This window comes from Furipterus horrens, unplaced genomic scaffold (assembly GCF_987537825.1).
Source record: "Furipterus horrens unplaced genomic scaffold, mFurHor1.1.pri manual_scaffold_2, whole genome shotgun sequence".
Taxonomy (NCBI): Eukaryota; Metazoa; Chordata; class Mammalia; order Chiroptera; family Furipteridae; genus Furipterus; species Furipterus horrens.
This window is the reverse complement of record NW_028327172.1, coordinates 3,914,100-3,937,715: the sequence shown is the minus strand read 5'-3', so window position 1 is coordinate 3,937,715 and position 23,616 is coordinate 3,914,100. Positions and strand designations below refer to the sequence as shown.

Below are 23,616 nucleotides of genomic sequence, written 5' to 3'. Positions count from 1 at the left end.
GAGAGGACATCAATCATTCATGGGGCTGCTCACCGGGAAACCCTAACCCCGGCCCCATAGGGCCAAGTGACCAGCCAGGCCCCACATCCTTGAAAATGCCAGATGGCTGAGACCCTCTCCCCCTGGGCCCCTCCAGCACCGTGCAGGCTCCGGGTCGCCCCAGGGCCCACCTCCTCCGACCTCACCCCGTGCCCCTAAATCCAGCATTCAAGGCCTCTCTTCCCCAGTTGCATGCACACTCCACTCCAGCCACAGTGGGTGACCCACCCTCTGCTTGCCGTCCTCCCGGCCTGTGCCCGCACTCGTGCCTGAGATTCCTTCTCCTGTCCTCTCTTCGCTGAGTTCTGCCCCCGCCTGTCACACGGCTGGGTGGAGTCCTCGACGCTTCGGCAACATGGCCCCCATTTTATAGACAAGGCAACTCAGGCTTAGAAAGGCCAATGTGCTGGGTCTGCCAGCTCAGCGGTGGGCAGAGCTCTAGCCTGAAGCCCGCTGCGGCCGCCATGCCCTGGCCCCCATTTTTGCTGAGGACCGTCCTCTTGACCCATCTGGCCCGGCCACACAGGGCGGAGGGCCCCGATTCAGGCCTGGGCTGCCCACTTCGCTTAGCATAATCCCTCTCAGGGCCTGATCCCAGGCCAGGAGCTCTCGGGGTGCATAAGCAGCTTTATGGATCCCAAGAACCAAGGGTGCTTCCTCGTGCTGCATCTCTGAGCCCTGTCGCCTGTCTCCACATGGCTACAGAGCAGGTGAGGGGGCAGCAAGGCCCAGACCTGGCCCCCAGCCCCCGGGAGCCCCCTGTGGGGGTCGTGGCTCCCAGGAGCGGCACTGAGGGGCAACCCTTGACCAGGAGGAGAAGCACAAGGGAGAGGGGGCTCCAAGGGCCCTGGAAAGGCACTGACGGCTCTGGGAAGCGGACCCCCCTCCAGGGCCCTGGAGCCGCAGGGAGCAGCAAGCAGCCCTCTAGGAAAGGAGAACAGGAGCCAGCTCCTGCTGCTCCCGGGCCAGCCTCTCGTCGCCAGTCCCACCGGCACCGACCTGCCCCCCACCACGATGCCGCTCAGAAGACATATGGGCCTCTGCTCAACCGTATCTTTGGGAAGGTCTGGTGGGGCCTGGGCAAGGCTAGGGGGCCTAGAGGTGGGTCGGGGACCCTCAGCTTCAGCGCACCCTGCCCCTAGAACTCAGGCCTCCTGCCTCTTCTGCTCTGAACCCTGGAGCCTGGCTGTGGGGCAGTGTTTCTGGAGTGTGAGAAAGGGAAGGTCTCGGGTGGGTGGGCCTAGGCCTCAAACCCAGGGTTCTGTGAGAACGCAGGGCCCCAGGAGCAGGAAGAGGGACCGTCTTTTCCTGGGGCCCATAGGGCTTCGGCTGCCTTCACCTGCCCTTGTGGGATGGGCCCTGCCCAGGGCAGTGTGGGCAGGGGCTGGAGGAGGCTGGCCAGAGTTGGGGCTGGCCCCAGGGTCACGCTGGACTCTGCCCCTGCAGGACCGCGAGCTGGGCCCTGAAGAGCTGGACGGTGAGTGACCCTGGCTGGGGCAGCGGGTGGGGGGTGTCCCTGAGCTGGCTCCTGGGCCTGACCGCCCTCCCCTGCAGAGCTTCAGGCCGCCTTTGAGGAGTTTGACACTGACCATGACGGCTACGTCGGCTACCGGGAGCTGGGCGCCTGCATGCGGACGCTGGGCTACATGCCCACGGAGCTGGAGCTCATCGAGGTCGCGCAGCACGTCAAGATGCGAAGTCAGTGCCTGTCCCCACCTGCCCGGGGTGGCTCTGGCGGCCAGCGGGCGTGATGGGGGAGGGCGAGGACTTGGCAGGTTCCAGGGCAGTTCGACATTGGCCCCTTCAGATGCAGGGACACCAGGGGGCAAGGAAGGCACCAGGGATCCAGGAGAGGCCCTTGGGGCTCTATGGAGACTGGGGTTGAAGAATCCTCTTCTGACCGAGCGATAAAGTGATTCCTGCTGGTGCTGGCGTCCGTGCTCTGTCTCTGTCTGTCTGTCTGTCTCTGAGGCTCCTACAAAGAGCCCCCTGAGGGTCAGCGAGGCCCAGTGTGACAGAATCCTGGCCACTCCTTGCGAGTAAATGAAGCCTGGGTGGCCACTGTGTGCTTCTCATTAGCTGGTTTGTCAGCTCTCAGGTTCCCTCCGTTCCAGGACACCTGCGCCCGTTTTCTCTGCGCTTCCAGAGCGGGATGTGATTCACGACTGACGTGAACATTTCGGTTCAGGGCTTTCTTCTCCCAAAGCTGTTATTTGGCCATTAGCGTTTTTTTGTTTTTGTTTTTAATAAATGATGGCACCTTAGAACTGAGGGGCGACATGGGCACGCTTCTTTGGGGGTGTCTGTTGCTGCCCACAGGGTCCACCCACAGCATAGCCATGACCTCCGGCCCGAGGGCACCACGGGAGAAGGCGCTCCTGCCCCCAGCCAAGGATAAGGAAGGTGGTCTGGTCAGCCACCCATCACCCAAAGCCACGCACCGGAAAGCAGCGGAGCCAGGGTTTAGACCTAGGACTGTCTGGTTCCAAGCCTGGTCTTTTTTCCCCTGTACCCGGGTGCTTCACTGCATGCGCCCCCAGCAGAAAATGGGGCTCTGGCCCACTACCTGCCCCCCCCACCCCGGGTATGGATGCTGGGTGTCCTTTCCTGGATGCAGAGCCAGGACAGACTGGCCCTCCTGGTGTTCCTCCCTGGGCCCCGGTCCTCCACGGTAACACTCTGTTTGGGGCCACAGTGGGTGGCCATGTGGACTTCGAGGAATTTGTGGAACTGATGGGCCCAAAGCTGAGGGAGGAGACGGCGCACATGCTCGGGCTGCGGGAGCTGCGCATCGCCTTCCGAGAGGTGCGGGGCGTCGGGACATCTCCTTAGTGGTCTCCAGCCCGGGCCAGGGGAGACGAGGAGTGGGGGGCCTCAGCCTCTGGAGGCCCAGAGCCCTGCGGGTGGTGGAACTACAGCCAGGGAGGGGTTGGAGAGGGTGTGGCTCACCCTAGCTCAGGGATCCACCCAAGGAGACTTCCTGGAGCAGGAGGGCCAGGGGGCATCCAAGGACAGCAGATGGTAAGGTGGAGGTGGCTTTGGGCGGGAGGGGCCAAGCCCCGCTGGATTCCAGTTGGACAGGGACAGGGATGGACGAATCACTGTGGCAGAGCTGCGGCAGGCAGTGCCAGCTCTGCTGGGGGAGGCGCTGGGAGACCCTGAGCTCGATGAGATGTTCCGCGATGTGGACCTCAACGGGGATGGCGCCATAGACTTTGACGGTAAGTCCTTCCGGACAGCTCACCGCCCGCCCCTCCAGCTCCCAGGCTGAGCTCCGCAGCTCCTGGGATCCCTGACCTGGATGGGCCCCTTCTCTCCTGCAGAGTTTGTGATGATGCTTCTCACCCACTGAGGCTCCATGGGGAGACTGCGTTGTCCCTCTGGCTCCAGACCAGCAGGGTCCACGCTGCATACCCTTCCCACGAGGCCCCAGGATGACAGAGACCGGCAGTCCACAGGCTTCTTCTGCCCCTGACAACATCTGGCTGGAGAGTTGGCTTGTGATAGCACCTACCCACCTCCATCTTCACCTCCTTCCCAGTGAGGTTTCAGGAAGAAACCTACACCCAACTACCCGGCATCCCCCAGTGTGAGCCCTGCAGCCCCTGGGGAGGAAGGGAGCTACCTGGCACTGCAGCATTCAAAAATGGAGGCACAAGAGGGCAGTGGGACAGGATGCCTCCCATTACTTAAGTGTAAAAAGACTTATATTTTAAAGGTGATCTTGAGCCCTGACTGGTGTGGCTCAGTTGGTTGGGTGTCATCCTGAAAAGCCAAAGGTTGCTGGTTCGATTGCCGGTCAGGGTACGTGCCCGGGTTGCAGGTTCGGTCCCCAGTCGGGGTGCATAAGAGAGGCAACTGATTCCTTTCTCTCACACAACTGATGTTTCTCTCCCTCTCTTTCTCCCTCCCTTCCCTTCTCTCTAAACATAAATAAATAAATAAAATATATATTTTTAAAAGTTGAACTTGAAAAGAAAAAAGGGATGACTCTAGGTACCAAAGGAGAGAATGCCAAGCGGGGTGGTGGGAGAGAGCCAGCACTGGGGGGTGGGGGGCTCAGACTGGGAGGCATGAGAGCCTGGGCTCTCACCCGTAAGGGGCTGGGGAGCAAGGCATGACCCTGAGTACATTCAAGGGTCTCAAAGGGACACCTGTTCTTGAACGGGAGACCAAGAGACATTTCCACCTCCAGCCTCAGGAACTGGCAAGGGGACAGACATCCAGGGCCTTGAGTAAAAAAAGTTTCCCTAGAGAACTCAAAACTGAGGCCTGCATCTCAGGCAAGAGTTTGGCCAATCTCCATGGCATGAAAAGCTGGAGAAGAAGAAAAATTGCTGGAAAGGGCACCCTTTCCAACCATGGCTCATAGTTCTTAACACAGACACACAAACACACACACACACCGTCACTTCCAGAGATGAGCTCATGACAAAAAGTTACAAATCACATAAGAAAACAAGTCATCTTTAGGGAGACTTGGCAAAAGTAACAAACAGGAGAATTGGTGCCCCGAAGTGTAAATAATAGGACCATTGAAAAGGGACCGTAAAGTAAATGTAAAAAATAATTGGGATAAAAGAAGAAAGAGAGACCAATATTCAGTAACAAGATAGTATTCAAACTGAATGGGGAGATTAAAAAAAAAAACAAAAAACACACACACAATGGAATGTCTAAAAATAAAGGATGTAGCCATTGGAATGAAAAAAACCAATGGATAAGTTAAACAGCAGATCAGGAACAATTTAAGACGGGATTAACAAACTGGAAGCTATCACCTGAGAAATCACCCATAATGTAGCACTGAAGGATAAAAAGATGAAAAATTTAAAGGATAATTCAAAGTCATTAGGAGTTTCAAAGGAGAAAATAAAGAGAATGGACTTATGGCGATATTCAGAGATGACGGCTGAAATTTTTCACAAAGACAAGTGCTCACCGGAGCCAAGAGGGATAAGTGAAGTTTCTGTGCATCTCGGCGCTCCCCAGGGAAACTGCGGACTACAAATGATAGCGGAAGGGGTTCCCAGCCACGTGTTCTCACTGAAGGGATGGCTTAAGTGAGAGGGAAATTCAATCAGGAATGAAGGCGGAGTGTGTACTAGGCAATAGTCAGGAAAGAAACCAATAAACATAATGGCAGGTCTAAAGAAGCATTTACTGTAAAAAAATTAATTTGGAGGATTTTATAACTAAAGAGGGACTAAAATAAAAGACAAAAACAAAACAGAAGGTGAGAGGGAATATATTCGACATGCTGAAATCTTGTTCTTGTTTTTCCTAGAGGATAGATTAATTGGTTACCTTTAGATGTTTCTAACCATTTAAGGGTAACCATGAATGTAACATAAAGAGGGATAGAATGAATCATAGAGAGGGAAGGGGGGCGGTGAGGAGTTCTCGATTAAGCCAGTAGAAGGCTGGGAAAGGGGGGGAAAAGCAAAGGAAAACAGAGGGTAGAAATATTTTTTTATGTATATTTTATTGATTATGTTGTTATGGTAGTCCCAATTTTTTTCGCTTTGTTCTCCTCTGCCCAGTACCCCCCTTCCCTCCAGCAATCCCACCTCCCTTAGTTCATGTCCATGGATCATGCATATAAGTTCTTTGGCTTCACCCTTTCCTATATTATTCTTAACTTCCCCTGTCTTTTTCCTACCAATTATGCTTCTTAGTCCCTGCACCATTTCCTCATTTCTCCCCCTTCCCCTTCCCAGCTGATAACCCTCTAAATGATCCCCATATCTATGATTCTGTTCCTATCCTGGTTTGCTTAGTTGGGTTTTGTTTTTATTTTTTAGATTCAGTTGTTGATAGTTGTGAGTTTGTCGTCATTTTAATGTTCATAATTTTGATCTTTATCTTAAGTAAATCCCTTTGACATTTCATATAATAATGGCTTGGTGATGATGAGCTCCTTTAGCTTTACCTTGTCTGGGAAGCACTTCATCTGCCCTTTCAGTCTAAATGATAGCTCTGCTGGATAGAGTAATCTTGGTTCTAAGTCCTTGCTTTTCATCACCTTGACTACTTCTTGTCATTTCCTTCTTGCCTGCAAAGTTCCTTTTGAGAAATTCAGCTGATAGTCTTATAGGCACCCCTTTGTAGGAAACTCTGCTTTTCTCCTGCTGCTTTTAAGATCTCTATCTTTAAGCTTTGGCATTTTAATTTGATGTGTTTGGGTGTGGTCCTCTTTGGGTCTAGCTTGTTTGGGACTCTCTGTGCTTCCTGGGCTCGTATGTCTATTTACTTCACCAAATTTGGAGAGTTTTCCTTCATTATTATCTCACATAAGTTTTCAATTTCCTGCTCTTGCTCTTCTCCTTCTGGTACCCTTATGGTTCAGATGTTGACACGTTTAAAGTTGTCCCAGAGGTTCCTAAGCCTCTCCTAATTTTTTTCAATTCTTGTTTCCTCATTCTGCACTTGTTGCCTGTTTTTTTTTCTTCCTTATGTTCCAAATAATTGATTTGAATCCGGTTTCCTTCCCTTCACCATTGGTTTTGTGTGAATTTTCCTTCGTTTCATTTAGCATAGCCTTCAGTTCTTCCCTTATGCATTTGCTGTACTCAAGCATATCTGTCAAGCCTGTGAGCATCTTTATCACCAGTGTTTTGAGTTCTGCATCTGTTAGGTTGGCTATCTCCTCGTCTATTAGGTTGGCTATCTCCTTGTCGCTTAGTTCTCCCGCTGGAACCTTGATCCGTTCCCCCTTTTGGGCCATACCTCTCTGTCTTCTCATCTCGACAGGCTCCTGTGTTTGTTTGCCTCTGTGTCTTAGGCAGAGCTGTCACACCTGTTACGTTGTAAGGGGCGGAGCCTTAGGGATTCGTCAGTGCAGGGCGACCTGCACCACGTTGTGGCGCTGTATGTGGGGGAGGGTCTCAGAGGGAACAATGCCGCCTGCCCAGCACTCGCCCCTTTTCCAGGCACCTCTCCCACTTCCGTATGGGACTGGCGCCCCTCTAGCTGTTGCCCTGGCCGTTGTTCCCAGAGTGAGTGGGTCTGCAGACGTTCTAGGACCGTGGGGGCCCTTTAAACAAGTGGACTCTGCTGAGAGACTGGCAGTTTCTTCCTCTGCCTCCACCCCCACTGGTCTGCACAGTCAGAAGCAATAAGGCTTGATTTTCCCTGGCGCTGGGACCATGAGCTTCTTGGTCTGGTCTGGGGTGGGAGCGCACCCCAGGTGTCCCTCCCTAGTTTTTAAAACATCTGACTGCACTTTCCGCTGGCCTGCTGCTGCCACTGCTGCTGCTGCTGCCCCCACCACCTCACTGCATCCTCTCTGCCCCGTCTCCGCCTCTCCTACCTGTCAGGGTGAGTATTTCTTCTTTGTATCTTTGTTTGTTGGACTTCCATGCAGCTCAATGTTCTGGAACTTCTGGTTGTCTCTAGTTTTGAGGTAGTTGTTTTCCTTCTTAGTTGTGGAGGGAGACGCAGCGTGTCTGTCTAGGCCTCCATCTTGGCTGGAAGCCTGAAATAAGTCTTAAATACATTAAAACAGAAGCAAGAAATAATCCTTAAAAACATTAAAAGAGAAGCTACAAATAATCTTTAAAAAAATAAAAATTACAATAAATACAAAAGATTAAGTTTTTCAGTTAAAAGCATGAGTCTCAGTCCGGAAGAAAGTATCAGTATTAGATTGGGTTTCCTGTGAGTAACAGAGACCCAACATAACAATGCCTTAAACCGGATAGAAGTTGATTTCTCCCACAGGAAGTCATAGGTGAAATCCAGCTGTAGGGTCTTCAGGGACCCGGCTCCTTCTGCTGGCTGCTCGGCCATTCCCCAGGTGTGCTCACGTTTGTTTTTCAGGTGGCCGGATGGAGGCAGGAGCAAAGGAGAAAGGAAGCAAAGAGCATCGGCCACATAATCACACCCGGTCAGGTCGGGCTCCTTACCTGGTTCACCTAGGTGCAAAGGATGCTGGGAAATGCAGTCCTTGTCTGAGGTTCTGCAACTACAGGGGCAGAGGGCAAACACCGAAGGGCAGGTGCCAGATCTCCCCCCGCCCCAGCTGAGTGCAGGATATGAGAGACACATTCAGAGCGTAATGATAGCTGCAAGCCTGAAAGTGACAACTGGGAGAAAATTAGCCGAAGGGAGGCAGAGGCTATGGGGCGAAAGGCATCGGAGGTAGAGTCACGAGTCACTGAGGAAATCTAATGTTCCTCATGTACACAACGATGAACGTGTTTTCCAACTAAGAATAAATGATGTTTAGGGTTTAGATGTTTCTTGTTCCCTGAGGATAGTGTCGCTGTCAGGCTAACTTGGATGATATGAACTAACCAGCAAAACCCAGCACATCGGCTACATTGCAGCTTTAAAGGTTTAGATTCCGAGTCCTGTCAGAGGGTTCCTATGGCCAAAGAGCTGGCAACAGCTTTCTGTGAAGGGCCCGGCTGTCACCATGTGAGGCCCTGAGGGCCACCCGGCCTCTGCCGCAGCCACTCTCTCTGCCGATGTAGTTTGTGTCACCCAGGGGCCGGTGTCACTGTGTAAGCAGATGGGTGTGGCTGTGTTAGAACTTGGGTAATTAATTGTGATTTGTTGACCCTGAAGTTTGAATTTTATCAAGTTTTATGTGTCACAAAATCACATTTTATTATTCTTTGACTTTTTTTACAACCGTTATAAAAGTGTGAAAATCATTCTTAGCTTGGGGGTCTATTGGGCCTGTGGACCACAGCTTGCCGACTCCTGAGACAGTCTTATAACACGGAGAATCACCACTTCTGGGGTACCGGAGCTAAAACCGTGGAATAGCAAAACATTATGAAGGTAGTAGCAACTCCGCATGATAGTTTGCTGATTTGCTGACTTTCAGTGAATGGTTTTTATAATTTTTTCTTTTTTCCTTTTTGTTCTGATTATGTTTCCTGAAATGTAATTTTATGTCTGATGAATCAGGTAACACAAACTGTGGGCTTGATTCTGTATGTCTTTTTTTATTTCACTTTTCTAGTTTTTGTTTCATCTTAATGTGCTGGCCCATGGTGAAATTAGAAATGGAAATTGGTTGTCAGCTAGTTTGAGAAGCACCAATTAAGGAGTTCCTGCATCCAACTGGTGCCCCCAAAAGTGCCTTGACTGGGGGGGCTGAGGGTGGGAAGTCTGGGTGGGCCAGGAGAGCAGAAGTGAGAGAAGAGATCTGGGTGTTCATTTTTTTTTCAACAAAGTCACAGACATCAAAAGGCCCTCTCTTACCTGCTGCATACAGTGGAGGCCAGGCCAGATCAGGCCAAGTTCCTTCTTTTTTTTTTTAAATTCAAAAACATTCTTTAAAAGATTTTATTTACTTTTTGAGAGAGGGGAAGGGAAGAAGAAAGAGAGGGAAAGAAACATCAATGTGTGAGAGATACATCAATTGGTGGCCTCTAGCAACCCGGGCCTGTGCCCTGATTGGGAATCAAACCAGTGACCCTTTGGTTTGCAGGCCGGCGCTCAATCCACTGAGCCACACCAGCCAGGGCCCAAGTTCCTTCTTAATGGTACTCACATTTTACTGGGGGAGATTGACTGTAAACACGTAATTTCATCAATGGGGTCTCCTCAGCCCACACCTATTCATCCAGACCCTCAGCTGTCTGGCTGGTGACCACCAGCTCAGTGACCTCCCCCCAACCGGTGTCATGGAAGCTCTGGTTTATGTTCCCAACTTTGCCCTTGGGTGAGTCAGTCTCCCTGGGCCTCAATTTCCTCATCTGTGAAACGGGGCTGAGGGGGTGAGGACTGGAAATAACCTGTGTTAAGTGTTCAGCACAGGCCCTGATGCCTTCCCAGAGTTTGATCAATGGTAACTATTATGATCTCAGATTTTAGGGTTTTCAAAGATTTTGTTTACTGGTTCTTAGGATTCTGAGTTATTTGGATTTCTCAAAATTCTGAGATGGCCTGTTCCCAATGTTATGTGGTTCTGAGTCCTTGATCACTGAGGTTCGCTGTCATCGGGGCCCTCCTTCCTATGTCCTTTGTCTCCTATGTCTCCCAACCCCTGAGCCTCGGAAGTAGGGCAGTGGGTGGAGGGGGCCGGGCCTCTGCCTCGCCGTGGCCCACATTCGGAGCTGGCTGTGGCAGCCGGGGCCCCGGAGCCAGACTGGAACCAGGATAGCAGCCTCCAGGCCCCAGGCCTGCGTCATCTGAGTGACCTTGGCCAAGGCGGGAACTGATGCTGTCCCCACAACTGAAAACAGGGGCAGGGCGGACAACGCCGACAGCTGGGGCAGCCGGGAGGCTGGAAGAGGCCCCTCCAGGATTTCAGGGCCCGAGTCCCAGCTAAGCTCTGCCCCGAACGCACAGCCTCGGGCAAGTCTTGGAGCATCAGGGCCGTCCTGCGCACACTGAGGAGACTGTCAGGGCACCGTCAGTCCCAGCGTCAGCCCTTTTCTCAGCCTTGGCGGAAGAGGGCTGTGGCCAGGCTGACGAGCAGGTGGGGAGGAAAGAGCGATTCGCCGCTGGATGTAAGTACCCCTTTTATTAGCACAAAACACCACCACCCCAGGAGCCTCAGGGCCCGAGAATAAGTTAAGGCACAGAGCAGGCAAGGGGCGACTTGCCCAGGCCCAGGCTGGGGGCCCGGGTCCCCGTGCCCCAAACTTCCTGAGGAAATTCCTGATGGGGCCGGGCCTTGAGGGTCCTGGAGGAGCTTTTCCATTGAGATGGGGGAACTGGAGCCGCGTGGGCTGAGGGGCGCCCCCTGGGGGCGAGAAGCCACCAGGGGCCGACGTGGATCCCCGCCGTCCCAGTCCCTCGGCGTCCGCAGGCGGCTCACTTCTCAAAGTAGGGCAGGTAGAAGAACTGGAAACCCCGGTGGCCCTTGACCGCGCAGTAGATGAAGATCACGTGGTACACTGCGGGGCGGGGCCGTCAGCGCCGGAGCCCCGCCCCCTGAGCCCCCACTCCCACCCCACCCCCGCCAGCGCCGCTCGCACCTCCTGGGACCAACAACAGGAAGCCGGGCACGAAGAAGATGGTGCTGGAGACACCTTCGGGAGGAGAGGAGGGGCCGGGTCAGGGCAGGGAGGCACCTGCCGCAGTAAAAGGGGCACTTCTGGCCGGGAGGGTAGTAACGGGAGGGGGGAGGGTTTGCCAAGAATCCCGGGGCACAGAAGGGGGATGAGCGCTGCCTGCGGAGGTAGGAGGGGGCGCTCACCTGGGGAGGGGGCCACCTCCAGTCCCACGCCGACCAGGATCAGCACTGCGCACAAATGGAGCCGCAAGGGTGAGGGCAGGCACAGGGGGCTGGGGCTCGGACCTCCAGCCGCAGCCCCCGCCGTGGTTCAGGCTTGAGGCGTGCCGTTACCCCGTTACCCCGCCGGAGCTGAAGGCTCCCTGCGCAGAGACCCTCCCCCGCAAGCTCGCCAAGCTCTGTTTTCAGAGCAAGGCACCGGGCAGGCCCTGGGCACCGTCTGTAAGATTTTCATCTGCTCCTTGGTGGCGCCTGTCCGTCAATCAACACACGCTTAAGGAGCACCTGGTCCTGGGAAGGGGGCGCTGGGCCCTTGCCTAGTGGGACAACCACCAGGGACCTCCCAGCCACTGTCCTGGGGATCAGGTGACCAGGCGGCGCGGGAGCCTGGGGCAGTGGCATCTGGGCGGAGCAGAGGGGCAGTAACAATAGCAGTTAACGTCCAGCGTCCACTTACCAGGCGCTGCCGACCCCGGCCTAAGCGCGCGAAGCGCATTACACGCTCGCCTTACTTAACTGTCCCCTCGACGGAGACCGGTATTCTCCCCGTTTCACAGAAGACGAAAGCGAGGCGCAGAGGGAAAGGAGCCTGCTCAGGGCTGCACTTGGAAGGCGGAAGCGATCTGATCTACAGGCTTTGCGATGGGCCCCGTGCAGGCAGAGAGGGGCAGGATTGCAGACGGTGGGACCAATCTGGAGAGAACTGGAGCTTTCTAGAAGCTTCCAGGTTTGGGTGAGACTGGAGGGACAGGAGCCCAGGCTTGGGGAGTTTGGCGGGGCCTCTAGGCCCCAGGGAGGGATGTAGATGGTGGCAGAGGACAAGGGGGCGTTGGGGGAGGCGGGGAGGTCACCGCTGTTCAGGCTGAGCGAGAGCCCTGGGTCCCCAGGTAGAGGGAGGGATGGGGGGAGGTGGACGGTGACCTCAGCAGCAAGGCAGGTTATAGCATGGAGGCTTGAGGAGCCACTGGGAACTGTTTTGTGGCTTGTGCACCTCAAAAAGGACATACCAGGGGCTGAAACTCACTCCCTGCACCCTCAGAGAGGCACCTTTTCTCTAATTCCTACAAAGGCCCTTTATGGGCATATGGTGGCCCCCAGGCCTGGCACTGTCATTGATGTGGGTTTAAATCCCAGCTCATCTATGTCTTAGCTGTGACCTGAGGAAGGCCATCCACCTGCCTGAGTCTGTGTCCTTATTTCTGGACTGGGATGGTAATTATGTTTGCCCTGTTGGGTGTTGGGAGGGGACAACATGAGATAAGGCAGGTGGCTGGCGTGACCAAGTACCCTGTGTGCAGGTGTTGGGGAAGTGGGAGCTTCCTCCCCTGCACGAGGTGCCAGGAGCTGAAGCGAGGATGCTGCGCAGCTCTCTGGCCAGGGGACTTGACCTTCCTGGAGGAGGGAGGGCAGCTGCCACAGTGGGAGCTTCCTTATGGGCCCCTCTTGACCCCAACCCTAGATCCTTTTGGGGGGCTCTGACTCCTCAGTCCCATAGAATGAACAGTGTGGGAGTCAGAAAACATTTGGCTGTGAGCTCTGCCTGCTCTGGGCCTCAGTTTCCCCATCTGAGCACTGGGGTGGGAGAGAGGTTGTCATCAGCGCTCAGACTCCAGAGAAGGAGTGGCAGGTGCCCTGTGCACCAGGCAGCCCTGGCCAGGGATCGGGCCTCTCCCTGTCACGCAGGGAAAATAAGCCTGCCCTGCACCTGGTTTGAAGTAGACACAGAATAAATGGATTGAACAGGCTGCATTTTCAAAAAAGAAGAAAGAAAAAAAGGTTTGGAGCACTGAACCAGTTTGCATTTTCAACTATGTTTGCTTTCCTGGCAGTGGCAGGAGGCTGGGCCTGCCCCTCTCAAAGGCCTGTTTCCTCGCCTGTAAAACAGGGGTGGGGTGATGGCAGCCGGCTGCCTCCTCAGGGTGCTGGGAGGCTCAGTGTGCCAAGGGGAGGCAGAGCCTGCAGAGGAGGGGGGCCCTCCCAGGGGCTCCCAGGGACACTCACCCAGCCCTAGCAGCAGCAGCAGGAAGGAGGCCAGCACTACCCTGCGGTTCTTCTGGATCAAAGGGTGTTGAGTCCAGCTGGGTGGCAGGAGACCAGGACGGGTGTGAGGTGACGGGAGGCCCACCCTCTCCTGTCACCCTCCCCCACCCACAGGGCTGAGGGGAATAGCTCTGCCACAGGAGGCTCAAGGAGGACAGGGTCTCACCTGCAGCAGGCATTGTAGGAGCGCTGGGTGCTGTTGCTGATGGTGCTAAAGGACCACTGGGAGCTGCGGACAGATGTTCGGCCAGAATCCCTGCAGGATGGATGGGCCCAGTGAGGGGGAAAGGGGAGGCAAGGGAGGGGTACCTCTGGGACAGGAGTCATGATGATGTAGCTAAGGCTGGGTGTTCCTGTAGAATAGGGGGCACTGAGTGGGGATGGAATGAAGAATTCAAGGGCCAGAGGCTTCTGCAGGACGGGTGGAAGGCTGGGGATTCAAGGTAGGGATTCCTGCAGGACAAGTGACATGTGGGAAGGCAGGAGCCAGCCCAGGCTGGGATTTCTGCAGGATCACCAGCCCGGTAGGGGCGGGTGGGTGTGGCTGGAGCTAGGAAAGGGTGACCCCGCAGGACCGGGGAGGCTGGGAGAGCAGTGGGCATCAGGGCAGGAACCCTTGTAGGACAATGTGAGAGCTGAGTGAGGGGAGGTGGAAGGCTGAACGGGAGCCAGAGGCACAGCCGTAGGGGCGTGGGGCGGGTCCCCACCTGGCCCTGACCTGGTGCCGATGCCCACATCTGGCTCCGGAGACGCCTGGGCTCCATCCTCATCGTTCTCCAGGTTCTATTCCAGAACACAGAGCTCAGGGGTTACTGGGCTCAGGCCCTTCCTTCTTCACTCCCTTCTCGGGGAGAGGAGGAAAGCGAGCCTACACAGCTGTTTGCCGGGCTGGTGGCAGCTGCTCCCCGGGCCCCTCCCCGCTCCCCGCAGCGCAGGACGGGTTTGATGATTCACAAAGCGAAACCAGGTAGTGGGGGGGTGGGGGGGTGGCGGGTTGAGGGCTCCCAGGGTCAGGAGATATCCTAGGTTTGGGAGTTAGGGTGGAGCTGTCATTATGGTCTTTCAGGGGCCCCGTTTGGAGGCTCTGGGTTTGCAGGGGGAGGGGAGACCCATGGTTTCCAGGTTTGGGGTACAGAAATCTCTGGTCCAGGTCTTCAAGAAAAAAGGATCCTAGAATTGGTGGAGGTCACCTGGGAAAATGGGGATTTCCAGTGTAGCGGGAGTCAAGGTGCGAGCAAGGATTCATCATGTGAGCGGGGACCCCCAGCTCTGGGGAGAAGGATGGAGGGGGGACTTTTAGGACAGAAGAGGGGGCGCAGGTTCCTGTTAGATCCTCTGGCCTGGAGCTCGGGGGGCCGCTCCTGAGTACGGACAAGGCCTGGTTCGGGTATAGAAGGGGCCCCCAGCTCCCTCTCCTAACATTTGAGGACGGCGGGGGATCAGTGGCCAGGTCGGGTGCGGACTCCAGCTGGGGCGGGAGACGAGCTCCCGGGTCCCGTCTCCGGGTTCTCAAGTGGCGGCTGGGGACTAAAATCAGAGCTGAGAGGGCCTGGGCAGGGCCTCCATCCGTGGCCGCGTCGGGGAGGGGGCGGTCTCCCACTCCGGCTACGGCCTCTAGACAGATTCTCCCTTGACTTGGGGTTCTTCAAGGTCCGGCCTGGGGTCTCGCCCGGCTCTTGAGGAGGGCCGGACCGGTCACCTGGTAGCGCAGCCGGGACTGCTTGTCCTCGTCGGCCACTTCGAACCGCGCCCGGCGTTCGAAGTGCAGCGGTCCGAAGCGGGCGACGCCGCTGGACTCGGGCCCAGGGCCCGCGTCCTCCAGAGACAGCTCGAAGGCGTCATCGATGCTGAACTGGGACCGGGTGGCGCTCATGGCCCCCACTTGGTCAGGCGCCCTGCGCCGCCGCCGCCGCCGCCGCCATCCGCGCGCGCCTGCCCCGCTCCGTTGCGGCCCCGCCCCCGCACGCAGGCCCCGCCTGGTGCCGTAGCCCAGGGAGCGCGGCTGTCCGGCGTCCCGCCCTAGGCCCCGCCCCCACGTAGTCGCCCCCGCCCGCCCGCCCGCAGCAGACCAGAGCTGCTGAGCACCGAACTGACAGGTGGGCGGAGCATCCTCTCGTTCTGACCGGGCGGGCCCACCTCCTGCGCCGCCCAGCGGCCGGGTCCGTGAGCGACAGCCGGTGCCGCCTTCCGACGCAGTCCCCAGGTGTGTACCATGTCTTGAAGGGGAAGCGTGCCACGCGCCGTCCTACCGGCGGAGACAGGGCCTTCTGCATCCCAGCACGCTCCTCCATTGTCGTGAGCGTATGTTCGTGATATAGTGTTTCCTATAAGTCAGCCTTCGGTCCTGCTCCAATGATCTGATCTGGGCGTTCAGAACCGAAAGCGCAGAATAACCTATATGACCACCAGTTACAGGTGACTCGGTAACGAAAAATAACAGGGAGCCAACACAGGCGACTATGCTATTCACTCGGATTTTATTAATGCAGGTTCACTCAGCTTTTATTAAAGCTATACTAACCTAATAACAATACTAACCACTCAGAAACAATCAGTAATAACATCCCATGAGAGTATTAGGGAAGTCCCAGAGTCTCAGTCTGTGGGTCCGGGAGACAGCACGTGAGCGAGGGAGTCTTCAGCGTCTTGCAAGGGAGAATCCCTGTAGCCAGGTGGGCAGCAGGGCAGAGTCTCAGGCGGCCGGTGACAAAGGAGACCAGCGTGGCGTGGAGCAGTACTCTGGTGTGTGGAGCTCGGCCGTCTCAGCAGTCGTCTGGAGCCTGCCTCAGTTATACCTTTGGGAGTGGTGTACTCCACCCTTCTGGGTCTCTTCGTAAGTGTCTTGGCACCCCTGGTGGCAAGTGAGGATTTCCCCAGGAGCCTATCTATGGGTGTCCTGCTCTGAAGACATGACTGTTCTGATCACATGTGCAGATACTGTATCTTAGATGTGTCTCCTGGCCGAATGTGTCTAGCGTGACTTAGGTAGTTTCCCTCTTGAACCAAAGTGTCACGGCAGTCATCCTGGTTGACATGAGTGACTCCTTTGTTTTATATACTTTTTGCTATCTTGACTGGACCAATGCCATTTTATTGGTCCTGCTCTCCATGCCCAGTGCCAAGGAGACTCCAGGGCACTGTTTCCCCACCCTTACTCACCATGGCCCTGCACAGGAGGGGTCATCTCCTACTGCCTTGCAGCTGTGCAAACAGGCTCAGAGTTTATGTGGTTTCCACTCTCCTCCAATCCACTCTCCACTCAGTAGCCAAAGTGTGCTTTAAAAACATATCCAATCCTTTTCTCTATGTCATTGTTAAATAAAACGTTATATAAAAACACGTATGCTGCTAAGTCACTCCCATATAAAACTGTCCCTTGGTTTTCCATTGTGCTTAGAGTCGTATCTGGACTCCTTAGGCCCAAAAATTCTGAATATTCTAGTCTCTGCCTTTCCTGATCTCATCAAGCTCCCCTCTGCCCCTCCTCACCCCCCTCAGATTCAGGCCAAGCTTCATCCCACCCTAGGGTCTTTGTATGTGCTGGTACCTACCCCTGGAAAACACTTGTCACCTCTCAGGGAAGCTGTCCCTGGCTATGCAATTCAAAGTCAGTTTTGCATCACAGAGTACCTTCAATTACCTTTACAGTTTTCTTCACCACTGTGTCTGCAGTGCCCAGAACAGTGTTTGGCATTAAGTACATGCTCAATAAATATTTGTAGGAGAAATGAATGTGTGCTTTGTTAAAATCCCAAACGCTTGCAAGGGGAAGAACTGGGATTTGAACAGAGGTCCACCTAGCTCCAGGAGTGCTCCTTCTCCTCCACTCAGCCACCGCACTTCATTTTATGACCTCCTGTACAGAGCTGTGTCAATCACGCCTCTCAGTTTGTGACACATCATCACTATGAACAATGTCCCTCCTTCTCGTCCCAGCTTCCCTCCTCCTCCCTCCCTCCCGTCAGCCCCACATCAGTGTACTCTCCTGCCTGGCTTTCTACTACACACGGCATTGGCTTCTAGGTAGATATGTTTTCAAGTTATAAACATGTCATATTCTGTTGTTTACATTCGTGCCCTTTTACACTAAGTGCTGATGTTCTCCACATGCATCTCATTTGTCGCTTCTACTGGCTGCATGTGGTAGAGCATGTTGAGCATCTAGCACTTTTATTAGCCACCCCCTCCTTTCTAAGTGACACACACTTAGCTTGGCCTGATGTCCCCATCACATCACATACATCACTGCTATGGACATCTTCACACTGTCCCTTTATGGACTGGGGGAGAATTCTCCTTGAAGTAGGACTTCTAGGCCATAGGGTCCAGGCAGCCTTGACTTCACAAAGTACCACAGAGGCCCCCCTGAGTGGCTGTACGAGTTTACACACCCACCATAAGGGTTCCGGCTTCCTCTTTGCACTTGGCATTCCAGCTTCTTCATGCCCTGCCAGTCTGATAAGTCTAAAGTGATACCTCAGCCCCGGCTGGTGTGGCTCAGTGGATTGAGTGCAGGCCTGTGAACCAAACAGTTGCTGGTTCAATTCCCAGTCGGGGCACGTACCTAGGTTGCAGGCCAGGTCCCTAGCTGGGGGCGTGCGAGAGACAACCACACATCGATGTTTCTCTCCCTTTCTTTCTACCTCCCTTGCCCTCGCTCTAAAAATAAATAAATAAAATCTTTAAAAAATAAAGTGGTACCTCATTTTCATCTGGGTTCTCTGATGACTGGATAGTCTGCTCATAGCTTTTGTCCATCTTTTTCTGTTGGGCTTCTAGTCTTTTTTTTTCCGCGGATTTGAATAGCTGTTATACTTTTCCATACTTTTCCTACAACTTTAAATGGAGTGGCACAAGGCCACATGGGAGGGCCGCAGTCCTAATCAATTCAAGGACGTGATTCCTAAGAACGCCCCTGAACCGCCCCGCCCGCAAACCCTGGCCCCGCCTCCCTGGAAGGCCCCGCCCCTGGCCAATCCCGCGCGCTGAGCCGAGGCGCGGAGAACCAATCACCGTCCGCTTCCATAGTCAGTCCCCTTTTGGCGTCTGCCCTCAGCCTAAATGGCGCCACCTCGGAAGTTGCCGAAGCTCCAGAAGTTGCCGAACCAGGTCCGGAAGCTGCCGAGCGAGTCCGGAAGTTGCCGAAACAGAGCAGCGGGTTAGGAGGATGGCGGATGTCATCGCAAGACTCCGGGAGGACGGGATCCAAAAGCGTGTGATCCAGGACGGCCAGGGAGAGCTCCCGGACTTTAAGGATGGAACCAAGGTTAGTGTCTTACTCGACCCCCTTAACCCCTCTGCGGCTCGGTGCGCATGCGAGGCGGGAGGAGGCCTTAGGCGAGAGGTTGCGCATGCCTAAAGAGCCCCGGCCGGTGACCCTAAGGCTCGCATTCGGAGCTCGACGCTGATTGGTCTGAATTTAAGTAGGGGGCGAATTTGGATGCGGCTGCCCCGCCCTCCGGCTTGGCCTTGTGGCTGTTTTTGCCCGGGAGGCCATAAGGCAGCATAAGCAGGTTTTGGGGCTTTGACCTCAGTGCTTGCACGGACCCCATCGCTGGAGAAGACTCTGAGCTGGAGACTTGGGATCTGGGAAGGGCCCCGGACTGAGGAGGACCCCCGGGGCCTCTGAATTGCAAGGCTTAAGATCTTGTATAGATGGAAGGGTCTTCTTAAAACACTTGGACCAGCTCCCATTGTTTAGGTGGGAAAACTGAGGCCTCAGTTCACACAAACCCAGAGAACAGGCCCGGAGGTCAGGTTTGCCAGATCAGAGCCCTTTGGCAGCTTTCTGATTGGTTTACCTGGCATGTTCGGGACAGATAAAGGCTGGGAAGGGAAGAGCCTCCCACCATCCTCCTTTGTACATCCAGGCCCCCACCCCCACCCCCGCTCCAGCCTCGCTGGCCCCTCCCCCAAACAACCTGCCTCTTTAGGTTTCCCTGCTCGTGCAGCTCCCTCCTCCTGGAGTCCCTTTGCCAGTTGCCACTTGTCTGTAAAGTAGGAAACTTCCCTGGGGCAGCCCCAGTGCCCAGCAGATCACTCATGCGGGACAGGCACATTGAGCAGACGACTGAAGATCCTGGCCTGGCTTAGTGTGGGTGCTCTGAGAGCAGGGGGCATCTGCATAGCTCTAGTGACCATTTATATTAAGAGGGATCCTTGCCCAGATGAGAAAGGGTGTGGGCATGGCTGCATGTCCTCGTGGGCTAGGGGTTGGTGGCCTTGAGTGAAGGAGGTCCTGGCAAGGGAGATTCTGGGTGGAATAGACGCCAGAAGGAGAGAACCTTGTAAAGATAGTCAAGTTCTGTGAGCAGTGACACTGAAAAGAGGAGGCGCAGGTGATCTTAAGTGACCAGTCACCAGCTTTGGTTTAGTGCTCACTGTATGAGCACCATGCTAAATGGTTTACAAGTTTCTTTCCTTTCATTTCCACAATGTGGGCGAAGTAGGATTGTTGACTCTGTTTTACTGACGTGGAAACCGGGTTCAGAGAAGCAGCATGGCAGGTGCTGGGCTCCTCTAACCATGTCCTGCTGAGGGTTGGGTCTTCACACCTCGTCTCTCTGCACCCACTCCCGGATGACCTCATCCAGTCCCATCCCTTAGATTCTCCGTGGCTGGACTACCCCATATAAACTCCTGCTCTGCCTGCTGCTGTTTGTTTTCTGATGCATAGCACTTACCTCCACCTTCCATAGCACATTGATGTTTGAGGCCCATCTCTCTTCTTGATGGTCCGCCCAAGCTCCAAGGGAGCAGGGCTTTTGTGTTTTGTTCACTGCCGTGTCTAGCACAGAGCTCAGGTACATAGTAGGTGCCCAGAAAACATTTGTCGGAAGAATGATTGGAGCCAAGCTGTTGGGCACCCATCCCAGGCTCTCTGCCCACTAGCCATGTGACTTGGGCCTCTTACTACTTCCCTCTCCTTGACTCGGTTTCCTCACTTGGATGATGGGGTAAAGGTCAGGTGGTGACCCCTGGGCAAGCTCTGTCCCATGCTGCCTTCAGGCTGGAAGCTGGCCTTGTCCTCAGGGGCTGGGTGAGGGTTTATGCCCTTGCCTGATTCCACATGTGGCCTGCAGGCCACGTTCCACTACCGGACTCTGCGCAGTGACGAGGAGGGCACTGTGCTGGATGACAGCCATGTGCACGGCAAGCCCATGGAGCTCATCATTGGCAAGAAGTTCAAGCTGCCCGTGTGGGAGACCATTGTGAGCACCATGCGTGAGGGGGAGATCGCCCAGTTCCACTGTGACATCAAGGTACCCAGTGTCCCGCATCTGCCTGCGGTGTCTGTCCAGCTGGGTTACCACCAACTCCCTCCAGGGCATCCCAGCCTCTATTCTGCCTTCCTTCTCCATTAGCCAGACTGTAGTGAGGGAACTTGTTCTCAAAAGTAAGTGACCCACTCAAATTTCTGCTTCGGCCTTTCTAGCTGCCGGTCACCATCAGGCTAGAGCACAAGCTATCGCTGCTCATGTGGTCCTGTAAGGTTTGGCCCCTGCCAGTCTCCCCTTCCCACTCACCTCCCTGCCTCTCCTTTCCATCCTCTTTTTGGCCAAGATCCTCCCTCATACCCTAAAGTGAATTCCTGGGTCACTACCCTCAGGAAGCCCACCCTGACTGCTAGTGGTGGGTTGAACCCTTCCTCTGGGTCCTCCAACCCATCTTGCCCTGCATGGCCAGGATCTGGGCCTCTGCCTGAGTCTCAGCTACTTCAGGGCAGGGGCTGGGCTTGTTGACCTCCAGCTGCAAATTGCCCAGCGTGGGACAGCCCAGAGCCAAGACTCAGGAGTGTCTGCCAGCTGGATGCAGACAGCAGGGCCAGTGACAGGAGCTGGTTAGACTGAGGTGGGGTAGTCTTTTTTTTTTTTTTCCATTTATTTTATTTTATTGCTCAGTTATAGTTGTCCCAGTTTTTCCCCTGTTGCTCTCCCCTGCCCTGCCCACCCCCCTGAGGTGGGGTAGTCTTGTTCCCACCATCCCAGCTGCTGTTCCTAGTGAAAGGTGAAAGGCTGGGTCCCCTAAGCTGAGGGTCTCCCCTGATATGGGTGTGAAGTTGCTGAGCTCAGCAGGGAGATAGGCCCTGAATGGGGTGGGGGTGGGGCAAGAGAGAAGGCGAAGGCTCTAGGAACAGAACGTGGTGAGTCCCGCCTGTGGGCTGCGCTGCTGTAAGGACAGGGGAGAGGGATTGGCAGTGGGAGAGTGTGGGTGTGGGGGCAGGGGTTTGGCCTGGTTGCGTGGCCCGAGCGTGTGGAAGGAGCTGGGGGCTTCAACTGGGGGGAGGGTGCTGGGAGGCCGGAGTCCCGAGGGGAAGGCCCGTGCGTGTGTCAGCAGAGTGAGGCTGAACCAGTTGTGGTCCCTCTCTGGGCCTCAGCGTTCTGGGACCGTGCCGACAGCGCCCCTGGTGCCCACCCGCCCTCCCACAGCATGTGGTCCTCTACCCGCTGGTGGCCAAGAGCTTACGCAACATCGCAGCTGGCAAGGACCCCCTGGAGGGCCAGCGGCACTGCTGCGGCATCGCCCAGATGCACGAGCACAGTTCCCTGGGCCACGCCGACCTGGACGCGCTGCAGCAGAACCCCCAGCCGCTCATCTTTGATATCGAGATGCTTAAGGTGAGGGATTGCCAAGGCTCACGCGCCCCGACAAACTGCCGCTGGCCCTGCCTGCCTGCCTGCCCAGGATCTGTGGGCTCCATGGAGAGACCGTTGGGGGTTCAGGCAGGGCACGTACGAGAACACCTGTGTGAGACCCCTGGCTGTCCCTATGGGGCTCCCTCCTGGGGCCCCTTCTGACCCTTCAGGTCTCTGTGGGGGCAGGGGTCTTCACGGTCTTGCTCACTGTTCTGTTCCTAGAACCTGGCACAGTGCTGGGCACGGAGGAGGTGTCACATTAATGTTTGTTGAATGGTCGGTCAGGGAGCAAGGGATTGTAGTTTTGGCTTCCATTGTCCGGAGCCTGGGGTTTCCCATGACTCGGCCTACGCCCTGGCAGGTGGAGAGCCCTGGCACATACCAGCAGGACCCGTGGGCAATGACAGATGAGGAGAAGGCAAAGGCAGTGCCAGTCATCCACCAGGAGGGCAACCGGCTATACCGCGAGGGCCACGTGAGGGAGGCCGCCACCAAGTACTATGACGCCATCGCCTGCCTCAAGAACCTGCAGATGAAGGTGCTGCCCCCAGCCGCGGCGGTGGGTAAGGGACTGAGGTGGAGCCGGGGGCCCAGGTCTCAGCGTCAGCCCTCCTCCCTCTGCCCCCATGTCCCCAGGAACAGCCTGGGTCTCCAGACTGGATCCAGCTGGATCAGCAGATCACACCGCTGCTGCTCAACTACTGCCAGTGCAAGCTGGTGGCCCAAGAGTATTACGAAGTGCTGGACCATTGCTCCTCCATCCTCAACAAGTATGAGGGTGAGCTCTGCGCACTGCCGCTGGGCTGGGAGAGTGGGCGGGGCCCGGGGAGTGGCCGCCTCCTCCCTGGCACTGCAGGGCACTGGGGTGCAGGATGGAGCCTTGGACATCACCCCAATTCTGAGCTCCCACAGCTCGGCCAAATACTCCCCACCAGGGTAGGTGTGGGCCTCGCTGTGCCGGAGGTATGAGTGTCGTCGGGAGGGTCGGGAGGGCTCTGCCCCACGATGGGCCCCGTAGTGCCAACAGGCAGCAGAGCAGCTAGCTGCCCCCCCGCCCCCCGCAGCCCTGACACACCTGCTGATGCCCCCTGCAGACAACGTCAAGGCCTACTTCAAGCGGGGCAAGGCGCACGCAGCTGTGTGGAACGCCCAGGAGGCCCAGGCTGACTTTGCCAAGGTGCTGGAGCTGGACCCCGGCCTGGCACCCATCGTGAGCCGGGAGCTTCGGGCCCTGGAGGCACGGATCCGGCAGAAGGACGAGGAGGACAAGGCCCGCTTCCGGGGCATCTTCTCCCACTGACAGGTCCGGCCCATCCTGCCCAGCTCACGGCTGCTACCGCCAGCCCACCTGCCTGCACTGCGTCATGCTTCTCTGTACATAAAGGCCTTATTTATCTCTCTCCGGGCCTGCTGAGCTAATCCACTGGGGGAGCCGGGGTCATCCCCTCGCATTTCCTGGTACCTGGGTGGTTCTAATCCCAGCACACCGTTCACCAGCTGAGACCTCTCTGGGCCTCAGTGTCCCTGGCAGACAAGCAAGGATGGCCTCTGCCACAAAGGCAGTGCTTCGTGCTAGCCAGGGCTGGAATCCCCAGGAGTCTTCAGTCTCAAGGGAGCAACCAAGTTTGTGCGTGAGTGATGGTCTCCCTCCAGCCTTCGATCCAATGGTCCCCTGGCCTCCGCTTCTGGAGACAGAGGTTGCAG

At 55.8% G+C, this 23,616-nt stretch overlaps 3 protein-coding genes across 7 annotated transcripts; 2 read left to right on the top strand and 1 right to left on the bottom strand.

Annotated features, from left to right (window-relative positions):
* The first annotated feature begins 734 nt into the window (after positions 1-734).
* On the top strand, positions 735-3,955 carry CABP4 (calcium binding protein 4). Of its 2 annotated transcripts, none has more exons than XM_090267433.1 (6): positions 735-1,103; positions 1,486-1,516; positions 1,594-1,737; positions 2,735-2,844; positions 3,113-3,264; positions 3,406-3,955. In XM_090267433.1, exons 1-6 carry the CDS (start codon positions 735-737, stop codon positions 3,512-3,514), a joined length of 915 nt encoding a protein of 304 aa, XP_090123559.1. In that variant the 3' UTR covers positions 3,515-3,955. The 2 variants fall into 2 exon arrangements, with proteins under 2 accessions (XP_090123559.1, XP_090123560.1); XM_090267434.1 differs by having other exon boundaries at positions 3,113-3,260; positions 3,363-3,464.
* Positions 3,956-10,503: 6,548 nt separating this feature from the next.
* On the bottom strand, positions 10,504-15,190 carry TMEM134 (transmembrane protein 134). Of its 2 annotated transcripts, XM_090257594.1 has the most exons (7): positions 14,976-15,190; positions 13,995-14,059; positions 13,443-13,532; positions 13,238-13,314; positions 11,201-11,245; positions 10,980-11,033; positions 10,504-10,898 (listed from the first exon to the last, which is right to left on the bottom strand). In XM_090257594.1, exons 1-7 carry the CDS (start codon positions 15,147-15,149, stop codon positions 10,816-10,818), a joined length of 588 nt encoding a protein of 195 aa, XP_090113720.1. In that variant the 5' UTR covers positions 15,150-15,190; the 3' UTR covers positions 10,504-10,815. The 2 variants fall into 2 exon arrangements, with proteins under 2 accessions (XP_090113720.1, XP_090113728.1); XM_090257602.1 differs by lacking the exon at positions 10,980-11,033.
* A 3,159-nt stretch (positions 15,191-18,349) lies between these two features.
* Positions 18,350-23,312, top strand: AIP (AHR interacting HSP90 co-chaperone). Of its 3 annotated transcripts, none has more exons than XM_090257584.1 (6): positions 18,350-18,542; positions 20,359-20,538; positions 21,706-21,894; positions 22,274-22,450; positions 22,549-22,682; positions 23,007-23,137. In XM_090257584.1, the coding sequence occupies exons 1-6, from the start codon at positions 18,444-18,446 to the stop codon at positions 23,077-23,079; spliced, it is 852 nt and encodes a 283-aa protein (XP_090113710.1). In that variant the 5' UTR covers positions 18,350-18,443; the 3' UTR covers positions 23,080-23,137. The 3 variants fall into 3 exon arrangements, with proteins under 3 accessions (XP_090113710.1, XP_090113700.1, XP_090113706.1); XM_090257574.1 differs by having other exon boundaries at positions 18,351-18,542; positions 22,549-22,690; positions 22,977-23,312; XM_090257580.1 differs by having other exon boundaries at positions 18,354-18,542; positions 22,549-22,690; positions 23,007-23,312.
* Positions 23,313-23,616: the final 304 nt, after the last annotated feature.